This window comes from Eurytemora carolleeae, unplaced genomic scaffold (assembly GCF_000591075.1).
Source record: "Eurytemora carolleeae unplaced genomic scaffold, Eaff_2.0 scaffold2048, whole genome shotgun sequence".
In the NCBI taxonomy this organism is placed as follows: Eukaryota; Metazoa; Arthropoda; class Copepoda; order Calanoida; family Temoridae; genus Eurytemora; species Eurytemora carolleeae.
Window position 1 is genome coordinate 36,814 of NW_019397938.1, and position 21,865 is coordinate 58,678.

Sequence of the window (21,865 nt, forward strand, 5' to 3'; positions counted from 1 at the left end):
TACGTGAACTAAAATATTTAAGAAACTGTTAAATTATAACGGGTTTTGCAAAATAAATCCCCCCCCCCCCCCCCCCAAAAAAAAATAACTTGATATCTTGGATTTTAAGTAAGAAAAACTGAAGCTACACACTATAAAAATGAAAACTTCGTTTTTAAAATCCATTCGTTTATAAAAAAGTAAATGCAAAATACATCAAATAGATAAATGCAGTTTGTTTATAGAGTGGTATATATAAACCTCCATTATTTATGCAATAGCTAACACAAAATAGAAAAACAACCCATCGTCCACAGAATCCTTTCTGAAATCCAAACAACGATAAAAAAACAAGTTTTTTAATGTAAAAAATGTGTTCTACATGTAAGTAATATTTGTTTATCCATGCCTTTAACCCAGGGATAAGAATAAAAGGAATGGAAGTGGCACTAGTCTGGCATGAAAAGCCAGTTGCAATACTTTGCAGACGGGTTCCTTATTTTTAACGCATGCGCCCGAGACAATCAGATATTTAAACCCTACAGTCAAAGTAGGTGCAGATCCATGTCGTTAATTATAATTAAGTTTGAATTGAACCACGAATAGTTTATTAAGAATTTTAATCAAACTATATTCTTTGCATGAAAATTTCGCTCATAGTTTTGACTTAATTATATATGTGTGTATATCATAGAGTAATACTCTAATAATAGTAATACACACCAATAAAATACAACTATTCGGTTCCTTGTTAAAGCCTTAACAGACGAACACTCTTTGGTTCGGACACACACACATGGTGTATTCGCCCCCTGCTTCAACCATAGAAGTTGTGTATTTTTACGTAGGAAAGGTACAGTTATGACTTGTGAGGCCAAAGCATAATATTTTATTTTAACTCTTGATTTTAATAAAACTGTTGGATGTACATATCAACATAGAAGTGAAGAGAATCTGTCAATATAAAAAAACTTCTCTTCCAATACTTTAAAACTTGCAATTCAAAAAAAAGCATGTTAACATTAAAACTTACGTTAAAAATCGTCTTCATTGCATTGATATAATCGACTGCCAATGTTGTAAAACTATTTTCTCTGTAACAACATTAAATACACTTAACTATTGCGTAGTCTTCCTATTCCAAAGTTTTCTGGTTCTAAATGTATCTTTAAAGTTTGCGGAGATATTGTAAAATTTGTAAAGGTTTCATTTTTGAAAAAAATTGTCCTGATATTGACACCCTTTCTCCTTTCTCATGCGTAAAAAAGAATATATCAGGTTTCACTTATTGTTTTATTGTATATCATTACGACATATATTTCCAATTTACAGTATTATATTCATTTACAATTATTCTTCGAGACAAATTATATCGCTTTTTCTATAATTTTGTTTTTAAATGTGCAACGATACTTAATGCATATTCCATTTTATAATATACGTAATTTGACAAATTACTAATTATTTTAATATTTGTTGCTTAATTTATTTAAATGAAACTTGAAAATCCATGAAGACACCTTTACTTACATTTTTTGCTTTTCTTACGCATCAAAATACATAAAATATACAAAATACACAAAATTAAAAAAATACACAAAATGTACAAAATACAAGGTATACAAAAAATATACATAATACGCAAAATACACAAAATATACAAAATACATAAATCCAAAAAAATACACAAAATACACAAAATGCACAAAATGCACAAAATACGCGTTATACAAAAAATACACATAATACACAAAATACACAACAAACACATACACAAAATGAACAAAATACACACAATGTCAATGTCACACAAGCTCTTAATTGATCCATGCAAAACCAATCTCAGCTTGTATGTTTCAACGAGGACCATCTATCAATGTCAAGAGGGACACAAGTTCTTAACTATCAATGCCAAACCAATTGGCAGGATCTTGTAAGCTGTCGATATCAATCGGAAGCTCGTAACTATCAATACCAAATCAATGTGCACAATCCTGAGCCTGTTTGTTTAAAACAGTGAACGATTACTCTCTGGCAGTAAACTGTACAGAGTCTCTTTATCAACTCGCTATATTTAGATTGTATATTGAAGATTAAGTATTAACAGACGTAATTACTCGATAAATATATTGTAGTTAAGCTAATCACATTATGGATTTAATGGAGTTATATATATACGTATTTAGGTTGGGTTAATAGCAATACATGATTTGCGTATTTAATGAGTGCATTTAGATCTGTGGACAATGTACAACGTAATCTGTATTTATTACATGTTGTCGTAAATTAAAGTGACCTCAATGTAAAGAAGAACATACCTGATTCTCTACCTTGTTGTTACCTGTTACAACTTTATTTTAATCCAAAATTTCAAAGATATCGCCTTTTTTTAGCTTGAACGATATTAAACGGTTTCCTCGAAATATGAAATATGAAAATCTATCAAAACTGGTATCGGAAATTGGGAGGGTCAGTTGTTATAGAGTCTCTTTAAGACTACAGGGGGAGTCAAAAAAAGGGGGAATACCATGGATCTTGCATATAATAAAGCATTTTTTAGGTAATCTCATTTTTAACAAATATGTATGAAATTTCAAAAGCAAATTTTTGATATGCAATCTGACAGAACCCTTTTAAAAATCCGCGAAACTATTTTTTACTGAAAACTAAATTAGTAGAAAACTAACATTGCTGGATCATATTATTTCTATCACACCTTAAAATGTTAAACCGATTAAATTAGTAGTTTCGGAGAAAATGCGCGAAATTAAATTAAGAAAAATTCGTAATTTTATTTTTGAAAAAAAAATCATTTTGATGATTTTTATTCTTTTTAAATTCTTTTTATAATATGAATTTTTGAGATAGGTAAAATATCTAAATTATAATATTTGGAAAATACGCATACAAAAGTGTATTATTAGAATATGCTGATTTCTGAAATTAATTTCACGCATTTTCTCCAAAACTACTCATCTTATTTATTTAAGATTTCAAGGTGCGATAGAAATAATATATTCCCCCACTTTTGTTTTTCTACTTATCTAATTTTGAGTAAAAAATATTTTCGCGGATTTTTTAAAAGATTGCCAATCAAAGTTTTTTTGAAATTTCATACATATTTGTTAAAAATTAGATTACAAAAAAACTGCTGTAATATATGCAAGATCTCGCTGCTATTCACCCTTTTTTTGACTCACCCTGTATGTCGCAAGAAACCCGAATTGTCGGGCTCTTAAAATCTACGACCCCCCATGAAACTTTAAGTTGCACTTTATTAGATATTTATACATGATGTAATTAGCGCGAAGCACGTTTTTTTATTTTAATCATTTGGTTATACAATTACACGAAACCGTTGTTTTAACCGAAAATTAACGTTAGGCCTGAAATTTCTCTAATACAACAATTCTTCTCAACCCTAGTCGTAACTATATAATAGTTAACTTTTCTCGGTTAGTTCTTTGCTTGGCTCTTTATGTTGGAAAACTCTTGGAAAACTTTTGAGGGAATTATTTCGAAATTTTTTTTTTAGTATGAAAAAAATTATTTACAAAAGAAAATCATGGTACACACAATGTATTCAAACTCTGTTATCTTATTTGTAATATGAACTAGCATGGTACTTACAGTATAAGTGTTATTAACAATACTTAAACATTTTAATTTGTATCAAAAAAGGAAGATTTTTACATAGTAGAACAGGGAGAAACTGAAAATCCGCCCAAATAAGAGAACGTTTTATAATGGCGAACTTTGGAGCAACAATTAAAAGGAATGTGGGCGGAAGTATTACAATGTTACAAAAAATGCAAGGAAAAAAGAAGTATACATGATTCATGTTTGTTGTAGGGAACAGACGGATGTGGAGTGTGCCCAACTACTTCCTGGCAAATCTAGCGTTGGCAGATTTAGGCAAACATTCAGATTTTAAATTGAAAATTTAGACAGAAATGTTCAGAAATAGGAAATAATCGATTCAGATTTTAAACTGAAAATTTAGACATAATTATTCATAAATAGAAAATAATCGATTCAGATTTTTGACTGAAAATCATGAAATGTTCAGAAAAAGAAAATAATCGATTCAGATTTTAGATTGAAAATTTAGTCATAATGTTCAGAAATAGGAAATAACCGATTCAGATTTTAAACTGAAAATTTAGGCAGAAATGTTCAGAAATAATCGATTCAGATTTTAAACTCAAAATTTAGTCATAAATGTTCAGAAATAGGAATAATCGATTTAGATTTAAACTGAAAATTTAGTCATAAATGTTCAGAAATAAGAACCAACCGATTTACATGTAAGATTTAGATATAAGATATAAGATTTAGATATAAGATAAACGATTTTTAAGTTAAAGATATAAGATATAAGATAAAACATAAGCTTCAGATATAAGATTCAAATGAAAGATACAAGATTGAGATATAACATTTATTTATAAGATTTAAGCTCAGATTTAAGATATATAATATCTAGACATAAAATTAAGATATAAGATATTAGATTTATTGTTCTGAAATAATGTCTATAATCTCCAAACTTTTCATTTTCTTAATAAAACTTTTCAGTCTTAGTCACTGGAATAGGAATTTTTAATCCTGGGAAATTCTTCAAAAAAATGTCTTTAGTGAAATTCTCCAAAATATTCTTTGGAATTTTTGAGAATATCTTCAAAATTGTGTACTCTGCTTTGTATTGCTTGTTAAAATATTATTAAATTTAACAACTAAATAAAAGTAGCTTCCTAGAAAATTTTTTAATCTCTCTCAATATTTTCTGCTCTATTTTATTCAAAGAATTTTTATCGGGACACACTCTAGTAAAGAAAACTTTAGTTAAATATTTAGGTATACTGATACAGTAATACAGTACAAGTAAACTTTAGTTAAATATTCTGGTATACTGATACAGTGATACAGTACAAGTAAACTTTAGTTAAATATTCAGGTATGCTGATACAGTGATACAGTACAAGTAAACTTTCTGATACAGTGATACAGTACAAGTAAACTTTAGTTAAATATTTAGGTATACTGATACAGTGATACAGTACAAGTAAACTTTAGTTAAATATTTAGGTATACTGATACAGTGATACAGTACAAGTAAACTTTAGTTAAATATTCAGGTATACTGATACAGTGATACAGCACAAGTAAACTTTAGTTAAATATTCAGGTATACTGATACAGTGATACAGCACAAGTAAAAGTAACTTAGTCTTAAATTTCTCATTTAAAATCCATCTAAAATAGCGTAGGAGACTGGATCCTTTAATATCTAAAATTCATGCATAGTATGACAATCTTTTTTATATAATAAGACACGAAATTCGTATATATATGTTCCCTATAGCCGGCCAAACAACTGTACCGAATGTGCTGACATTTTTTGTGGACACTCATGGGTAGCCATCCAGACATAGGCTTAAAAATTTGCTTTTAATTTTTATGCAAATTTTAAATTTTTTAATCAAATTTTGTTTTTCTTAATTTTTTTCCACGAACAACGCTGCATCCTTCAGTTAGTACAGTATGTAATAGCAAATAAGAATCGCTACATTTAAGGGTTTTAAAGTTTAGACTCACCAAGATCTTTAGTTTACCGTGAGAAGTCAGAAATTTTTTGTTGTCTCCATCTTATGCAATCCTACGGTTAAATTCAAATGCTCTTTGATTACCCATGCTGGTTATACACTGCAGGAATAACTTTTGTCTGTCCTCAAAGGAATTGAGTCTTTGCCACAAATTCAAATTTTCTAATCCTTATATCTATGCAACCTGATAGTTTAGACCTCTGATATTTGAAACTTGAGTTATCACTGCGACTTTTAATCAATAGAAATTTAAAGAGTTTTTTGGAAAAAAAACATTTTTTATAAAGTCAAGTCTGTGTAAAAAAAATCTACGATAGCCAATAATTTTTGTGTGACTAAAGCTGCAGATCTAAAAAAATTATTTTTGAAAAGACCTTGAAAAATGGATGTAGAAACATTTGTAAGAAAAACTTTGATGTTTGATTTAAAAATAAAAATAAATATTTTTACATTTTATTGACCAGTTTTTTAGATTTTTTTCAACCCACCCTAGCACCCAAACTATTAAAGTTTTCGGTTTCCGTGTGAGACTGCGCGAGCATATTTTCGTTCACTCACAATTATAATAAAAACTGTCGTTGCTCTTCTCAGGATAATTTTGTTCTTTAGATTTAATTTAATTTTCTTAAGATCAAAAAGAAATTTGAATATATAGTAGACTTAAAATTTACAAAAGAAAATGTATTTAGAAACAGAATGGTTTCAATAAACATATTTTGGAGCAATAAAACAAGTTTTATAAAAAAAAATTCATTGATTTTCTAATAACTATTTATAACACTGTGATTTTGGTTTGCGGTTTTTTTCAATTTTTTGTCAGAAATTTTCTCTATATCTCGAAGGTTGAAGCCTTTTTAGATTTAATTTTGTCCCGAGCTTTTGCGAGGGACAAAATATAATCTTAAAAGTCCAAAAACTTTAAAGCGCGTTGTAAGGTAATTTTTAAACGTTTTTGATCTTATCTTATTTCAATGGCTATTTCTATTGATCAAATAAGCTTTGAAACAAGGCAGAAGTCAAAAAAATAAAGTTGATTTCAATTTTATTTTCATTTGAATTGAAAAAATAATATTTTGGAAATATACTAAATTTTATGGAAAAAATCCGGGAACCAATCAAAACTTTATAGCACACATGCTATAATGTACAGCTAATTTAACTTTATAGCACACATGCTATAATGTACAGCTAATTTAACTTTATAGCATGATGATTACTCTTTACCACGGTTTTTGTTAAATTCACGATGAAGTGAGTAAGAATGATAAAATACACAATAGTTTTTAAAAAATCTTATTTTGAACGTTAGAATCATGAAATATCACAAAATAATGGTTATTCACTATTAATTCAAGGCAGTTCTTAAATGAGAACATTGTTGAATATCTGAATTTGTATGAATAGGGATGGCAATGCTGAACACAATGCCCTCCTTTATCTTCATGAGAGATGGGTAAGAGAAAATAAAGTTTGTTTATTTATTCAACGTTTACTGACCCCTCCTACTGCGTATTTTATAATATGGCGGGTAATTATGCAAATCTTAAAATATTTCAGTAAAAAAACTTTTCATTAATACTAAAAAGTTCTTGTGAAAAGTTAACAGATATTTTTCTCAAATGATGGTAAAATTTGTATTTATCTCGTTTTTCTTTGTGATTCAGTTAAAAAAGTACATTTTCGAAGGCTAAATTTAAATGATTTGAACTGCATCTTTCAAACATGGTATGGTTCAACTAGTAATTTGTATCAGTTTTTCAAGGTTTGAGCCAGTGCGCAATTTGAACCAGTATTGTATTGTAATATGAAAGATTTAACTGACAATTTATAACAATGTCTAAAGAAAGTATTTATGTTTAGAGTATGGCAACTGGGAAGTATGTACTGCTCTGTGAACATGTTCACCTCCGTTCTGACCGTCAATGCGAACATCTTCACCCTCGTTGGTCTCACTGTAAACAGGTGAGACAGCATTGGCGACATGAAGAAGAGAGTGGAAAAAATTTTCTCTCATTTTATTTTCACAATATTTTGTAAAACTTAAATGGTAATTGGCATGTCTCTATAAATATTCTTCTTTTTCAACTTTCTCCATGCCCTCTTATCTGCAGGTTTTTTCATTGGAACGTGTTCTCTCAGTTGTTAAATTCAATGAATAATAATTGGTTTTGTCGTAGGTTTGCTTGTATCTTATCCTTAATATCCATATGCAGCTTAAAAAAATTTGTTTACATTTTCAATTTGTGTACTTTTGACAGCAATTTCCAACTTTGCGTTGAATTATTAATAGCGGAAAAAATTCTTCTTATAAATAAAAAAAATTCTTTTTCAAACAATTCTAATATTTTATCTCAAAATTTAATTTGTCTTTTTGATTATTTCAATTTTAGTGATGATATTTTGACCGTTTTTTTAGAAACCGGGCTATTCTAACCCCCCTGGCTCCACGTGCCTCCTCTCTCTCTCTAGTGATCGGTATCTCCTTCATCTGGCTACTGAGCGGAGTTGCAGCTGTGCCATCAGCTGTTTTCTCAAAACTGGTTACCGTCTCGACTAAGGAGTAAGTTATGTTTTTATTACTAACGCTTAAATTTTGTATAAGATAGGCGTAATAATTAGTACAACAAAACAGTGCTATGGAAACCCCTCACCATGAAAATGCCTGAAAAAAGGGACTCAAAAAATTAATTTAATGTCGTCTTTTCTCAATCCAAAGTTAAAAATAATATATTCTAATGATTTTCACAGCCATGGCTGCAGCGCTCGGACCCCTAGCCTGTCCTAGCCACAGCGCACGGTGCTCTATAAGCCTGTCTGAGCTGCACCATTCGGCCCTTCTGTAGCCTGCGGCATAACTCAGCCTACCATAAATTATTACATTAATTAATTTTTTAATAATTTATTTTTTAATGAGAGAAGACAACATTAAATTAGTTTAATGAGTATGTTTTTTTTTAAAGGCATTTCCGTGGTGAGACGTTTCCGCTGTGAGGCGTTTCCATAGCACCAACAAAACATGAACTTGATTAGAGAGGAAGTTTAAATTTGATGAGATACAGTGATTAATTCTGTAAAATAAGTAAACTAAATTCTGCTGCAGTATTGATCATGAAATGAGGCAGTTTTTTTAAAGAATTTGAACCACATCTAGACGCGGTTCAAACATGGCTGTTTCAACTTAAAAATTAGAATCAGAGTTTCAAGATTTGCACTAGCGCGCAATTTGAACCATTAATTAGTAGTTCAAATTCATTAAATTTAGCCTCTTAACAGGTTTTTGTGGCCGTTGATTGTTTTTATTGTTCTATCTAAAATACTTCCGAGACAAAAAAAAAACTAAAATAATTACCAAAAAAGAGTCTCTAAGAAATTGTACAACATTACAACCCATGACTCCCTCAACAGCAGGATGTCGTAATTAACATACCTTAGATGTTTTTTAGACAAATATGATCAAGAAAACCATGGTTAAGTAAAAAGTTTAATTTCCCAAAAAAGTGATTGTAAATAATTGTCTTATTTTTCCTTTTTTAGTGGAGGGAAGAAGGCATTATGCCTGATGGTGTGGCCTGATGGCTGGCAGGGTAAATCAAGCATGGATCATCAGTAAGTAAAAATATTATTTTTCAAATCCATCTCTGAATAGCTAAACTATACTCATGCTAAAAGTCTTGTATTGCACCTGTTTTTTTGGCGATCCTGTCAATCATAAAATGTGATATCCAGAGAAAATATTACTAGTATTACATTGTAAACTTTTATATTGTTTAATGTAATTTTGCTTTAGACAAATATAAATGATGAATATATGATAAATAAGAATATTATACTCACTTGTCTGGGAAACATTTTTAAAATTAACGCAAGATTCCTATAACAAACGACATTACTTTGGAAATTGTTAGTGAACGAAAATAATAGTTCAGGAAAAAAAAATTTAGAAAAAAGATCCTACAGATATGTGTTCCAAATTACCGGTGACTTTCGTTATTTTTTTCGGGTGAAAATTGCATAAAACTTAATTAACTTTAAAAAAAAATTGCTAGGATTGAAAAGATATTTCAATATGTAATTTTTTAAACATGTTGGTAGAAAATTTTATTTCTCTTGAGTTAAAAAATAACATTTTCGTACATCAAAATTCAAAACATTTTGAATGAAAATTTTCAACTGTTTTAATTTTATTGATTTTATGTGATATTGATTACATTAAAAAGTACTGGAGAATACCTACATTTGTTGTCGAAAAGGTTAAAATCTTTAAAATGTTTTGATTCAGGATAAAATCCTTATTAAATCTTGTTTGTGACCAGTTTCCACTTATGGGATCAACAAGTTCAAATCACGTTTAAAATCTTATAGATCGGAAAATTATAATCTGAGTGTTACTTTTGAAAATATTCATTCCTAACATTTCGAGGATTTTAAATAATGAAGACGACATTTTAATATTTCCAGAAATATTCCAAAATCCAGCCGCAGTCATGATACAAAATGTTGATTAAAAGTAAAAGTAAAAACATATTATGAAATATCAACTTTGTTCAAATGCATCGAAGTGAATTCAACATTTTTAGGTTGTTATATCTGAACAATTAGTTTTAAATTTAATTAAATTATTTACAAACTGATTGCAATAATTTGTAACTCTGTGAATTTATATGGATGCTACGCTCTGCTATGGTGGATTTTGAATTTTATTTTCATTTTTTGCGAATACTCCTTTTAAAAGAAAGTAAAATTTTCACCTTTGTCTACAGTTGGAGGTTCTACACCATTTTGATCATCAAACTTAATAGATGACATTAACAAAAATCTTTATTAGACTGCAAAACCTGGAATCTACTGGTTAAATAATTGCTTGCATGAATTTAACAAGTTTTTGCAGAAGGTTCAGGGAAGGGAAAAAATAGACTATTCTCGGTCTATTTAATCAATAAAAATATAATTAATTTACTAAATAATTAAAACGAACATGAAAATATACTTATAATAAGGGACGGAGTGCTAAAAAATCTAAATAATTAGCACGAACATGACAATATACTTATAATAAGGGACGAAGTGCTAAATAACTAAATAAATATTAATTTAGATTTTACAATTTTTTTCCAATTTGTTGCTTCTGTTTTATGTAAAAATGGTTTGATAACCAGCGTTATTACCAAACTTTGAAATTTTTTTTTGTCAAAAATATAAAACCATTTTGAATTTGTATTTTATATTTTATTATAAATTAAATTTTAGCATATTTTAATTCTGGTTTTATAATAAATAACAATAACTACCTCTCATACTTTTCTTATATTTTTTTTTTATTTACAAAATCAGTGTACCTCTGATAATTGTTTACCCAACTTTGATTTTCTCGAACGGTCCCTTTAAATCAATCTTCTCTGAATAAAAGAAAGGAGTTCGATCCCGGGAGTGTTTATTAAAAGTAGAACCATGCCACCTTATTCACCTTTTGTATCTTGTTACATACACCAAGATAAAATTCTTAACATTGCAAAACTATGTGTACTTGCAGTTAGAACCGCACAATAAATTATAAAGTGATAAAATATTGGTGATTTTTTAAAGCTTTTGGCTACGTAAGCTTTCAGAATTAATACTTTCTTTAAAAAAATTGAAATTAAATTTTTGGATTATATTTTGTCCCAAGGTTCTTAGCACTGAGCACCAAAATATTAAGGCTAAAAATTATTTGGATTTTTTGTTAAAATTGATGTTTTTTATTTATTCTTAATTTTAATTTTTACGCAAATTTTAGCCGGACACCTTATTTGGGGTAAAAAAAAGGAGATATAAATAGGAAATAAAAATAATGGCTTTTTTTGCTCCTGGGAGCCGTAGAAAACCAATAAATGCTTTTTAGTAAAACAGTGCCAATTCAGTTTGTTGAGACAAAGAGAAGATTTTAAAATGGGCAATGCATAGTCGATAGCTTCTTGTTTCACTCAGCCGTTTATCGTTTTTTGGATACAAACATCACAATGTGAAAAAAAAAAAATTTGATATTGTTAAGTTACAACTTGTTCCTGTTCATGATCAACTACCTTCTCCCTCTTCTCTATATGATCTTCGCATACTCAAGGTACAACAACAACAACAACAACAACAATAACAAAACAAAAAAAAACAATAATAACCACAACAACAAAAACGACAATAAGGATTTAATTTTCCAGGATGGGATGTGTGTTAAATGCAGAAGTGATCGGAGAATCGACATCATCCTCTCGAATGGCTCGGAACAAGAAGAAAAAGGTAAAACATAAAACATTTGTAGAATTTTGAACGAGGGATTGGATCATATATATTAAGTAGTAATCTTTGTTTGTTTGTTTGAATGATGATCTATAATGCATGACCTCCTGAACTGATTTGCCTCAAATATTGATTGGGGAACTCAGGAGAACAACTGGAATGTTCTTATAGCTTGGTTTTGAGCTTCTAAGTTGAGTTGATCGAAAAATAGCTAAAATCGTATTTTATGAGGATGTGTGGGTAAACAATGGGCTATAAGTACTCTAGGCAGTGTTGGGTCCATATGCCGGTTTTTAATATATATATTTGCAAAAAGAGGTATTAAAACTGTTGTTTTCTTATTTTTGTTGTTGAAGATATGAAATATTTATTAACTCAACAAAAGTTTAGACACCGAGTAAGGTTACCTAAATCATATTGTTTTAGTCAATTATTTATTTATTTCAGTTTAATGTTTATAAAAGAAAACACACAAATCTTAAAAAAATAAATATTTTGTTTTAGGAAGTGAGTAAAATTATACATTTTCTAAAAAATGCAAATAAAAACATGTGTCATAAGTTAAAATCATATTTTTTTTGAGATATTTTTTTATTGCATATTCTTTAAATTCTTCTTAAATTTCATTCCCATGGCTAGAGTCGTTAGAGGTCTAAACTTTAAACAAAAATATAAATACCAGATATCTTGATAATTTTTTCCTGGCATTCACATTAAGTTTCCCCTGAAAGGACTTGAGTCTTTGCCACTCACTCAATTTTACAATTCATACATGATGATGTAAACCCTTGATACTTTAAATTTATATCATTTTATTTAATAGAATTCATATTTTGAAATTATATACGTCTACGACATTGGGTTGCTAAGATATAGAGAGATTAGAAAATCTGAGTTTGTGGCAAAGATTAAATTATTTTTGCACATTTTAAACATTAAATTTAAATTTAATTTTCTAAAATTTTATATTGTGTATCTAGGTGGTAAAGATGTTTGCCCTACTTGTATTCCTGTTCGGATTCTGCTGGTTACCCTACCAACTCTACTTTCTCATCTCACATTATGTACCTACCATTGCTAGACAGCAGTACACAAAGTAGGACAGTTTTTTCTTAATTAAAACGAAGCATTTTTGTGTATTAAAACTTGGAAATATATAAATAAACACAAATCCAAATTTTTTAATTATCCTTCAAGGCCTCACTAGGAATATTCGGAGAAACGACTACATATGTCAAATAGAAAACATTTGAAAATGTTTTAAGTGATATTTTTAAAAATCTTATTATTAATTCAATTATATGAACTATAAAGAACGATAGCCTACCAAAAAAAAGGTTTATTTTAACTGTTAAATTGTTTTTTTATTATTATTATCATTATGATTATTGATAATAATAATATTATTAACTATCATAATGATATTAACATTATAAAGATTATTATTATTAGTAGTAGTAGTAGTAGTAGTAGTAGTAGTAGTATTATTACTGTTACAGTCGGCTAAAAACAGTGAATGAATCTAAACAACATTAAATTAGAGATGATGTTAGGTCTCAACAATAAAAACTGGACCCTGCCTTTGCAGACTTTAGACTCTCTCTGGCCTCTGGTCTTGCTTTTTACGGCTCTGGATAGACGCCTCTTGCTAAAACTTAGATTGCAGACTATAGGCTCTCTCTCAGGGGTCAAGTCCCAGGGGTCAGTCCTCCTGACCCATCCTTCCTCCTTCCTGCAGTAGAATGTAGTTGATACTCTCCTCCCTCGGACTTCATTATCAACTGGGTAATCCTGGCTGAGTGGTCATCTACTCAACATCATCTTTGAAACAAGATATAACTCATGTTACTAAACTATCTGGTGACCTCTTACAGACCAAGGGAGAGGAAGGAGAGGGGGGGGGGGGTTTACATTACTTTTATTATTATAATCTGCATCAATTATTTAAGGGATATGTACCTGGGGTTCTACTGGCTAGCAATGATCAACAGCTGTATTAATCCACTAATCTACTATGTATGGAACGAAAGGTGAGTACTTACTAATTGACTAATTGATTGATTGACATATTTACACAAAAAGAGGCTTCTAACCAAAGAGAATAGAATATATATTAGAGTGGAATTTATACAATCCTTCGATATGAGTTTTGTCAGTCCCTTTCAGCCTGAAATGGAGTTCAAAGTGTACAGATCATGTAAATGTTCACAAGTTATATGCAGTAGAGTACATCAATACAGTATGTTCCCTAGACTATCCATTTCAATTTCGAATTCTTTAAAGCTGTTAAATAAACTTTACAAAATGAATTAGGTGAATAAAAAACATCATATGATTTATATTTATAACGGAAAATCATCGTTTGTAAAGTGAAAGGCATAGAGCCTATGTGAAATGATAATTGGTGAATTATGACACCAGCCTATTTCATAATTTGGTTTTCTTTTAATATTAATTTTAGATTTTCTATAAAATGATGTTCCAGGGCCCAAAAGGTCAAAAAGCGCAAATATGTGAAGTACACCTGCAGTATGGAAACAGTACAACAAAATGGCCGTTTTACACTTTTTTCGAGTAAATTCCACTCTAATATATATTCTATTCTCTTTGCTTCTAAGAATCACGAGCAAGATAGCATTTTATTAGCTCAGGCATGGTTTAAAGGACACTGTTGTGAATTATGCATGATCCTCTTTAAATGGAACATCTCTTACAGTACGCCTACTGTCCCTTTAAAGAGCTTCTTTTTTCTTCGAAATTTTCTCTACGTCAAGAATGAAATTAAATTTTGAAGAAATTTTGATTTTTAAATCATATTTTTATTTACTTTTTACTTTTAAGAAGAGGGCTTCAGATTAAATGTGAAAACTTTTAAGAGATCACGGATATTGAGAGATGAATGATAGTAAAAAGATAGGAAGCCCTGAGGTCGAAATTTTTGTATTAATAATCCCTTAAGAAAGCACTAATCCATTGATTTTAAACTTATTCATAGGATTAAGTACAACAAAAACAAAAAAAGTTTGCGGATTTCATAATATTTTTTTGCGCATTTTCAAAATTTTTCAAAAAAAACTTTTAAACACAAATTTTTTTAATTTTGACCATTCATAAACCTTCCATGGGGTCACGTGAGGTCCCACAAAAAATTTGGGCCTGATCGGTTCAGCCGTTTTGACGTTTATTGGATACAAACAGACAAACACCCAAACAGACAGACAAGCCAAATTTATATATAGATTATCAAGTACAATATGTGGCAACAGAGAAATGGACAAATTATATATGACGTCACAAGTGTCAAATATAACAAGAAAGACAACATTTTCTCCCATTACTGGACATATTTCCCAAGATTAAATATAGAAAAGTTTAAAAACAGAAATTAAAAAAAACACAAAATTGCACTTATTTAACTGTAACACACTCTATTATCACTTACATTAATAATTTTGTCGGACACATAAAACTGTTCACACTTGTGAGGTAAGAATACAGCTCACTTAAGTACAAATTATATTTAGCCATCTATTGTAATTGATAATCTATTTGAATAGCTTCAAATTAATAGTGTTCATGTAAATATGGAAATTAGATTAGCAATTAGAGTTTAAATTATATTTTTCAAGTATATTATCTAATAACAACATTTATTGACAACTTATCTATTATAAAATCAATCAAAGACCACTCAATTTAAAACAGACATTTCTAATTCAAAATTTGTCAAAATAAGTGTTTGTAAGGTTTTAAAAGTTATTCAAATAAAGGATTTTACAGAAACATCATGGATGAATTTCTTTTTAAATATACTGCAAGCGTAGTTTTAAGAGACCCTAAATATAAAAATTGGTAATACCGGATTCACAACGGTACCCTTAAGTATGAATTAGACATGATTAAGTCTATAATTTTAAAAAACTGATTATTTTTAATTGTTTCTCTTCAAAAATGGCTTGTGCATTTGTAATGCAGGACAACATACAGAAATTATCAGCATTAAACAGCATCAAAGTTACTTGAGATGGAATTTAAAGAATTTGAGCCGCGGTTTAAATCCGCCAATACCCGGTTTAAATTAAGCGCCAGCTTAAATCTCGAAACATTTGATACAATTTTAAGTGGAACCAACCATATTTAAACCGCGGCTTAAATTTAAACCGCCGCTCAAATTCTTTAAATTCGGCCATTGAAAGTATAAATCACCCTTACAGTCCCTTTAATCAAGAGAAATACTTTTAAGGAATTTAATTTGCAAAATTCTTGTTAAATCTTTCGGATTTAAGTCTGAGTATTTTTCTGTTTAAGTCAAAGAATTAAAGATTTAGTAAGAAATATTTTATGTAGGAATGTACATCACATATATAATAGAATTCACTGAAATCAAATAATGTATTAATAGTTAAACGAACAAGGTGTTTTGTGAGTGTTTTAGTAGTTTAAAAACGGAACAAATAAATTATCATATTTTTTAAAAACGATTTCCAAAAAGCTAAAGTAGCTCAGGCCTAATTGTATGGAAGTTGTTGACATTTTAAAATGCTTAAACAAATGTTATTGTCTCGAAATGTATAATTTAAAGCACAATGAGAAACAAAATGTGATAAAAGCATTTTATATAAAACCATGTCTTACTAAAACATTTAGTTTACATACAAACTCCTGTACAGATGTCTTATGAATCCCAAATTATCAGAGACAGGGTTTTTTTTTATGTGAAATTTTATGTTATTTAGGTTACACCTTATTTCTTTACATAATGGTCTAAAATTTTCATACAAGAGTGTAAACTTTTAATCATAGGAAGATACCCTATCTCACAAAGACAATGTTATGAAAAATTATATTTTAAGAAAAAGGTCGACTTTGAAGTGTCAAAATGCATTGACCAATTTGCGTACATTTTAGAATTATAATTAACCACTTGATTTAGTTCAGTATTTAAGAAGTAATTGGAAATATTCCTTTACAAAATTTTTAACTTTTTGATCCATTCGTGGGTTTTTCAAACAGAATGTTTTATAATCGTAACCTAAATTTTAAAACAGAATTTCACGTTGCTCTAATTGTATCAGTAAAATATTTACAATTTTATATTTGCTATGAGTCCTCTCCTCTAATATTAATCTCTTCTTAACAGGATTAGAAGGATTGCCTTACAATTAAATATATTTAAGACGATTCGCGCACCTTTAAAAAAAAACTTTTCTTCTTCATATGTCATAAAACTACAAAACGCTGCGGATTTTCCAGTTTTTATTTGTGGATTTTGAGAAAATAAACTTGGTTGTAAATCTGTAATTTTTATTATTCCTAGGACTTTTGTAAGGCCTTTCAAAGAACTGTCGTTGAAATTCCATTTAAAGAGGGACATACATCCGATTATTAAGGTTGCTTATGAAACCTATATTTGATTATTGGTTTTTCAGCTGAATAAGTGTTTTCAAAATTATAAACATTAATTCATATATAATTCAAACTTGCTCAGAGAAAGCTTTTTAGGGGGGGGGGGTATAATAAATGGTCAATGATTATATATCTAAATCATTTATACAGAAAATATATAATTCCAATTTGTTTAAGGTTTCGCTCTTACTTTGATGACATCATTATGTACTGGTGTCCGATAAAAATGAGAAGAAATCAAGAAATCGGTGAGAGTTTATAAAATTCAGATTCTATACTGTTTTTTTACTTTAACCCTACCCCTGCTGGGGTACTTGAAAACCAGGATATGCTGGGGGGGGGGGTCAATTTAACCCCCCCTCTAAATCCCATGTCCAAATATGACAAATGATACATCATTAGAAAGCTCTTGTACTCTACTTTTAGAATCTGCAAAAAAAAAATGCAAATTTGCAAAAATTGAATTTTCTATCGCAAAATCCAGTTATATAGTAAAAATGTTTGCAAAAAAAAAATTTGTCCAAAAAATAAAAAATTATACATTTTTGAAAAGCCCTTGGCCATGCCATTTCAAATAAGCAAAAATTTTTGACAAATTTTAAATAATCTGACTTTTAATCAAGAAAAACTAAAAATGTGCAAATTTCCTTTGACAGGTTGTTTGCAAAAAATTTGCAATTTTTTTTTTGCAAAACTTGTGCAATCCGTTTCCTTATGTCATAGGCTTTCCAAAAAGCTAAATTTTATCAACATCTGACAAGTGAAAGTGGGTCAAAACAAAGATTTAGTTTGTTACAGGCAAAAGCAGTCATTCAGGCAGTGTGCCTGAGGACTCAGGCAGTTAGTATTAAAGCCCGGTTTTAGGCCTAAAGGGAGGGCTTTGGGTATGTAAGAAAAGTCAGAAAATTTCAACAGCCTCAGACCAATACTTTTTGAGTTATGTAAAAAAAAGCTACAGGGGGGGGGTCAAATTGACCCCCCCCCCCAGCAGAAATAGGGTTAAGAATCCTTATTAGCTAAATAAAAACGAATAGGCTTTTCAGGTTTCCTCATTGTTGACAAAACTGCCTGCAGGCATCATATTTGGTTCTATCATTTGTCGTTGTTTATTTATAGCATACAATATGGAACCCGTCAATTACACCCTGTCAACATTTCTATCTAAATACTTTTTGTTAAGATCTATTTTCATGCCCCCCCCCTTCCCGCCCCCTCCCCTTCCATCAGATTTTGCTATGTAAAGGAACTCAGTTCTTGTCATTATACATTGTCAAATTTCTACATTAATGCAACCTGACCTGCAAACTTGGACTATTTGATCTAATTCATGATTTAAGAAGAAACATCAAAAAGTCGCACAATATAATGATTTAAAACCAGAGATTGTAGCAAGAACTAAGTTCATTTCAAACATAATTTTGATGAATTTATTTTTCAATAATATTTTTAACAAGAGCATCAACATAATATATATTTATAACTATTGATTTGTAGATTAATTCATTCCAAATTAAGCATTAAACGGTAGCCATTGGTCTTCTCTAACATTCCTAATTATTGGTAAAGGAACTGCATATCTCACAATCTTTGAAACTTGATGACATACACCTTTGACATTGAAAACCATTTTATCTAACAGAATTCATAGTATGAAATATCAAAGGTCTACGCCATAGGTTAAGAATCTTTCAATAATTTTATTGAAAATGTTGAAAATTGGTGTTGTAAAATTTGCATTAATAAAATGCATTAAATATTTGAAAGTTAATCATTTAAGATTTGAATTTAGAAATTGAACTGCAGAGTATGGCCAGCGGAAATATAAACTCTGCACGAAGGATGTAAGTTTTGTTTACATAATTGTGGATTGATTACCCTCAGAACATTGATATATGACTTAAAAATTTTGAGGGTGGCTAAGAACATGCTTTTTTAAAATACTACAATTCTTTTCATAAATTAAATTTGTACATCAATAAAATCTACGTAAGATTTTCGATGGATGGATACAAATTTGAGATCTGTAACACAAAAATTAAGAAAGTTATGATAGTTTAAAGATTGCCATTTTGGCTGCTGTTTTTTGTAAAGTTAGAATAAAAAATATAGAATATCTTTCATATATTCTAACTATTGATAACCCTGTTATTTTGGTTCGCAGTGTTATTAAGTTTTTGGACAGAAATTTTCTCTATATTTCGAAGGTTGAAGCCTTTTTAAATTTGATTTTGTCCCGAGCTTTAGCGAGGGACAAAATATAGTCTAAAAGGCGATTTAGAGAAAAATTAAGTCCAAAAACGTTATAGCAATTCGGGCCAAAATAATAGTTTTATAAGTAATTTTATGAAACATTTGTCTACTGATCTTATTTCAATGGCTGTTTCAAGATCAAATAAGCTTTGAAACAAAGCAAAATATAGAGTTGATTTTAATTTTATTTTCATTTCAATTGAAAAAAATATTTTTGAAATACCCTAATTTTTTTTGAGAAAATCCGGGAACCAATCACAACTTTATAGCACATGTACAGCTAATTTAACTTTATAGCACGATGATTACTTTATAGCACGTTTATTATGAAATTAACGATGTTAAAGTACACAATAGTTTCATAAAATATTAATAGTTTAACTGGTCCTCTTTTTTGTAACTAAATGTCCCTTTATATTCATATAAACCCCTAGGTACTGGTGTATAACCATTAACTAAAAATAAAATATAAAGATTAATTTTATCATCAAGTGAAATAAAATTAAATCGTCAAAAAAATAAAAAGGTTTTAATTGAAAGCCGCTTAATAAAGTATATTGTATAACATCTGAATTATTTTAATTCTTTTTAAAAAATGCCTCGTTAGAGAATTCATAATTTTTTATTTAATTGAGATCATGATTAATCCATCTTACATCAATTTAGTCATTAATTCAACATTGTTAAACTTTTTTGTGAATTCTAATTTAATTCAAATTCATTTTACTTCTCGTTCAAATTTAATCCATTTTTTCAACAAAGTTTATATAAAATATAAATTTTAGAATTCACACCAGAATGGCGGTTCTCCCTAAACCATCTGAGACAACCACCCAATGTTAAACGACAAGATTTGAAGGCACATGGTTCCAAACCTAGCTCAACTATTTGAAAGTACTAAAACAAAAAGTTATCAACTTAAAGGAATTATCCACGTATTTCCAAGGAACTCTAAAAAAATTAATATGTGGAGCTTAGCTGACGCCACCAAAACATTCATTCTTTACTCTTTCCAACCCACATTAATCTCAGTATAGAGAGATGATTCTTTGGTGTTCTGTCACCTTTGGCTGTCTATGTATATATAACTTTGTCTAATTCCCTATAAAAGTCGATTAGTTATTTCCAATGAACCAGCGTTTATACTCACCCTATGCTGAAAGAACTAAATTAATTTTCATGTGAAGTTTTAACTGGTGATAAATTCGGATAGAACGATAGATGTCGTCTTTTCAAGATTTAAGGGTTTTTCGTTCACATTAACCCAAGGAGTTCCGCGCAGGCAGCGTTGAATTACAAAGCAGGATTATTGTGAAAGAAACCCCTAAGTTAAAAAAAAAATATGTGTATTGTTATTATTTTAAGAATCAAATTATCTCATGTTACTAGCAATCATATTTACAGCAGTTATATCTGGAGTAATTTGGTTGTGATGAAAATTGATGTTTTATCAGAATAAAAACTGAAGTTTTAACGATCATTGTAACATAGGAAGTAAATGGGAGTTAAAAACCCCAAAAAAAACTAAATATATATTTGAAAATTCCTTAAAGAGTTTCTGATTTAGACTTCAGACAATCAATTTTCCGGAAAAACAATAGTTCATCTCAAATCTCAAATTTCTGATATTTCTAATACTTTTAAAATTGTAAATCCTTTTCAGTATTCTTGTTTCATACTTGAGGTAAATGAATAGTTTAAAACCTCCACAATTTTCAGAAAACAGAAACTTACATTACAATACAAAAAACTAATTTTAAAATATAAAAATCTCATCAAAAAAACAGTAAAAAAATTGAGTCTTTTCTGCCAACTCAAGTTCCTATATCTCATAGTAAACTAACTGATGTTAAAAACCTTTATTATTTTAAACTTTGATTTGATCTAACAGAATTTATAGTTTGAAATATGAAAGGTCTGCCACATTGGACTGCAAAGATTTTCTGGGAATAGAAAATCAGAGTTTGTGGCAAAACCCAATTTAAACAAAAAATGTAAACAAACTTTTTAACTTAAAAGTTTGTAAAACATATAATTAAAAAGCCAAAAACGTTAAAAAACAAAACAATTTTGCCTCAAAACATATAAAAACTGTCAACATAAATTCAAAGAATACAATTGTATTTATAGTTCTTGTTAAATGTTAAATAACATAAATTATTGTGCCCGTTAGCAGTATAAAAATCAAAATGTGTCAAATACTGAAAAAAAGCTAAAAAAAAGTTTGTTATATATTAATAAAGTCTTGACATTAAAATTAAAGTATCAACAAACCCGTCCATAACTCATAACCTAATAGTTGGAATGTAAATGTTACCGCCAAACAAAATCAAATTGAATGTTAATATATATTT

At 29.1% G+C, this 21,865-nt stretch overlaps 1 protein-coding gene across 2 annotated transcripts in view; it reads left to right on the top strand.

The window, feature by feature from the left end:
• The window catches only part of LOC111716400 (tachykinin-like peptides receptor 86C), a 29,084-nt gene extending 7,555 nt beyond the window's left edge, over positions 1 to 21,529 (top strand). For both annotated transcript variants that reach the window (XM_023491852.1, XM_023491853.1), the window contains 12 exons: positions 3,832 to 3,894; positions 6,990 to 7,038; positions 7,446 to 7,547; positions 8,002 to 8,145; positions 9,120 to 9,191; positions 11,614 to 11,682; positions 11,777 to 11,855; positions 12,836 to 12,951; positions 13,805 to 13,885; positions 17,439 to 17,509; positions 19,051 to 19,102; positions 20,297 to 21,529. In XM_023491852.1, the coding sequence (XP_023347620.1) occupies positions 3,832 to 3,894; positions 6,990 to 7,038; positions 7,446 to 7,547; positions 8,002 to 8,145; positions 9,120 to 9,191; positions 11,614 to 11,682; positions 11,777 to 11,855; positions 12,836 to 12,951; positions 13,805 to 13,885; positions 17,439 to 17,509; positions 19,051 to 19,102; positions 20,297 to 20,354 (956 nt within the window). In that variant the 3' untranslated portion in view covers positions 20,355 to 21,529. The remainder of the gene's footprint in view (positions 1 to 3,831; positions 3,895 to 6,989; positions 7,039 to 7,445; positions 7,548 to 8,001; positions 8,146 to 9,119; positions 9,192 to 11,613; positions 11,683 to 11,776; positions 11,856 to 12,835; positions 12,952 to 13,804; positions 13,886 to 17,438; positions 17,510 to 19,050; positions 19,103 to 20,296) is intronic.
• The last annotated feature ends 336 nt before the right edge of the window (positions 21,530 to 21,865 follow it).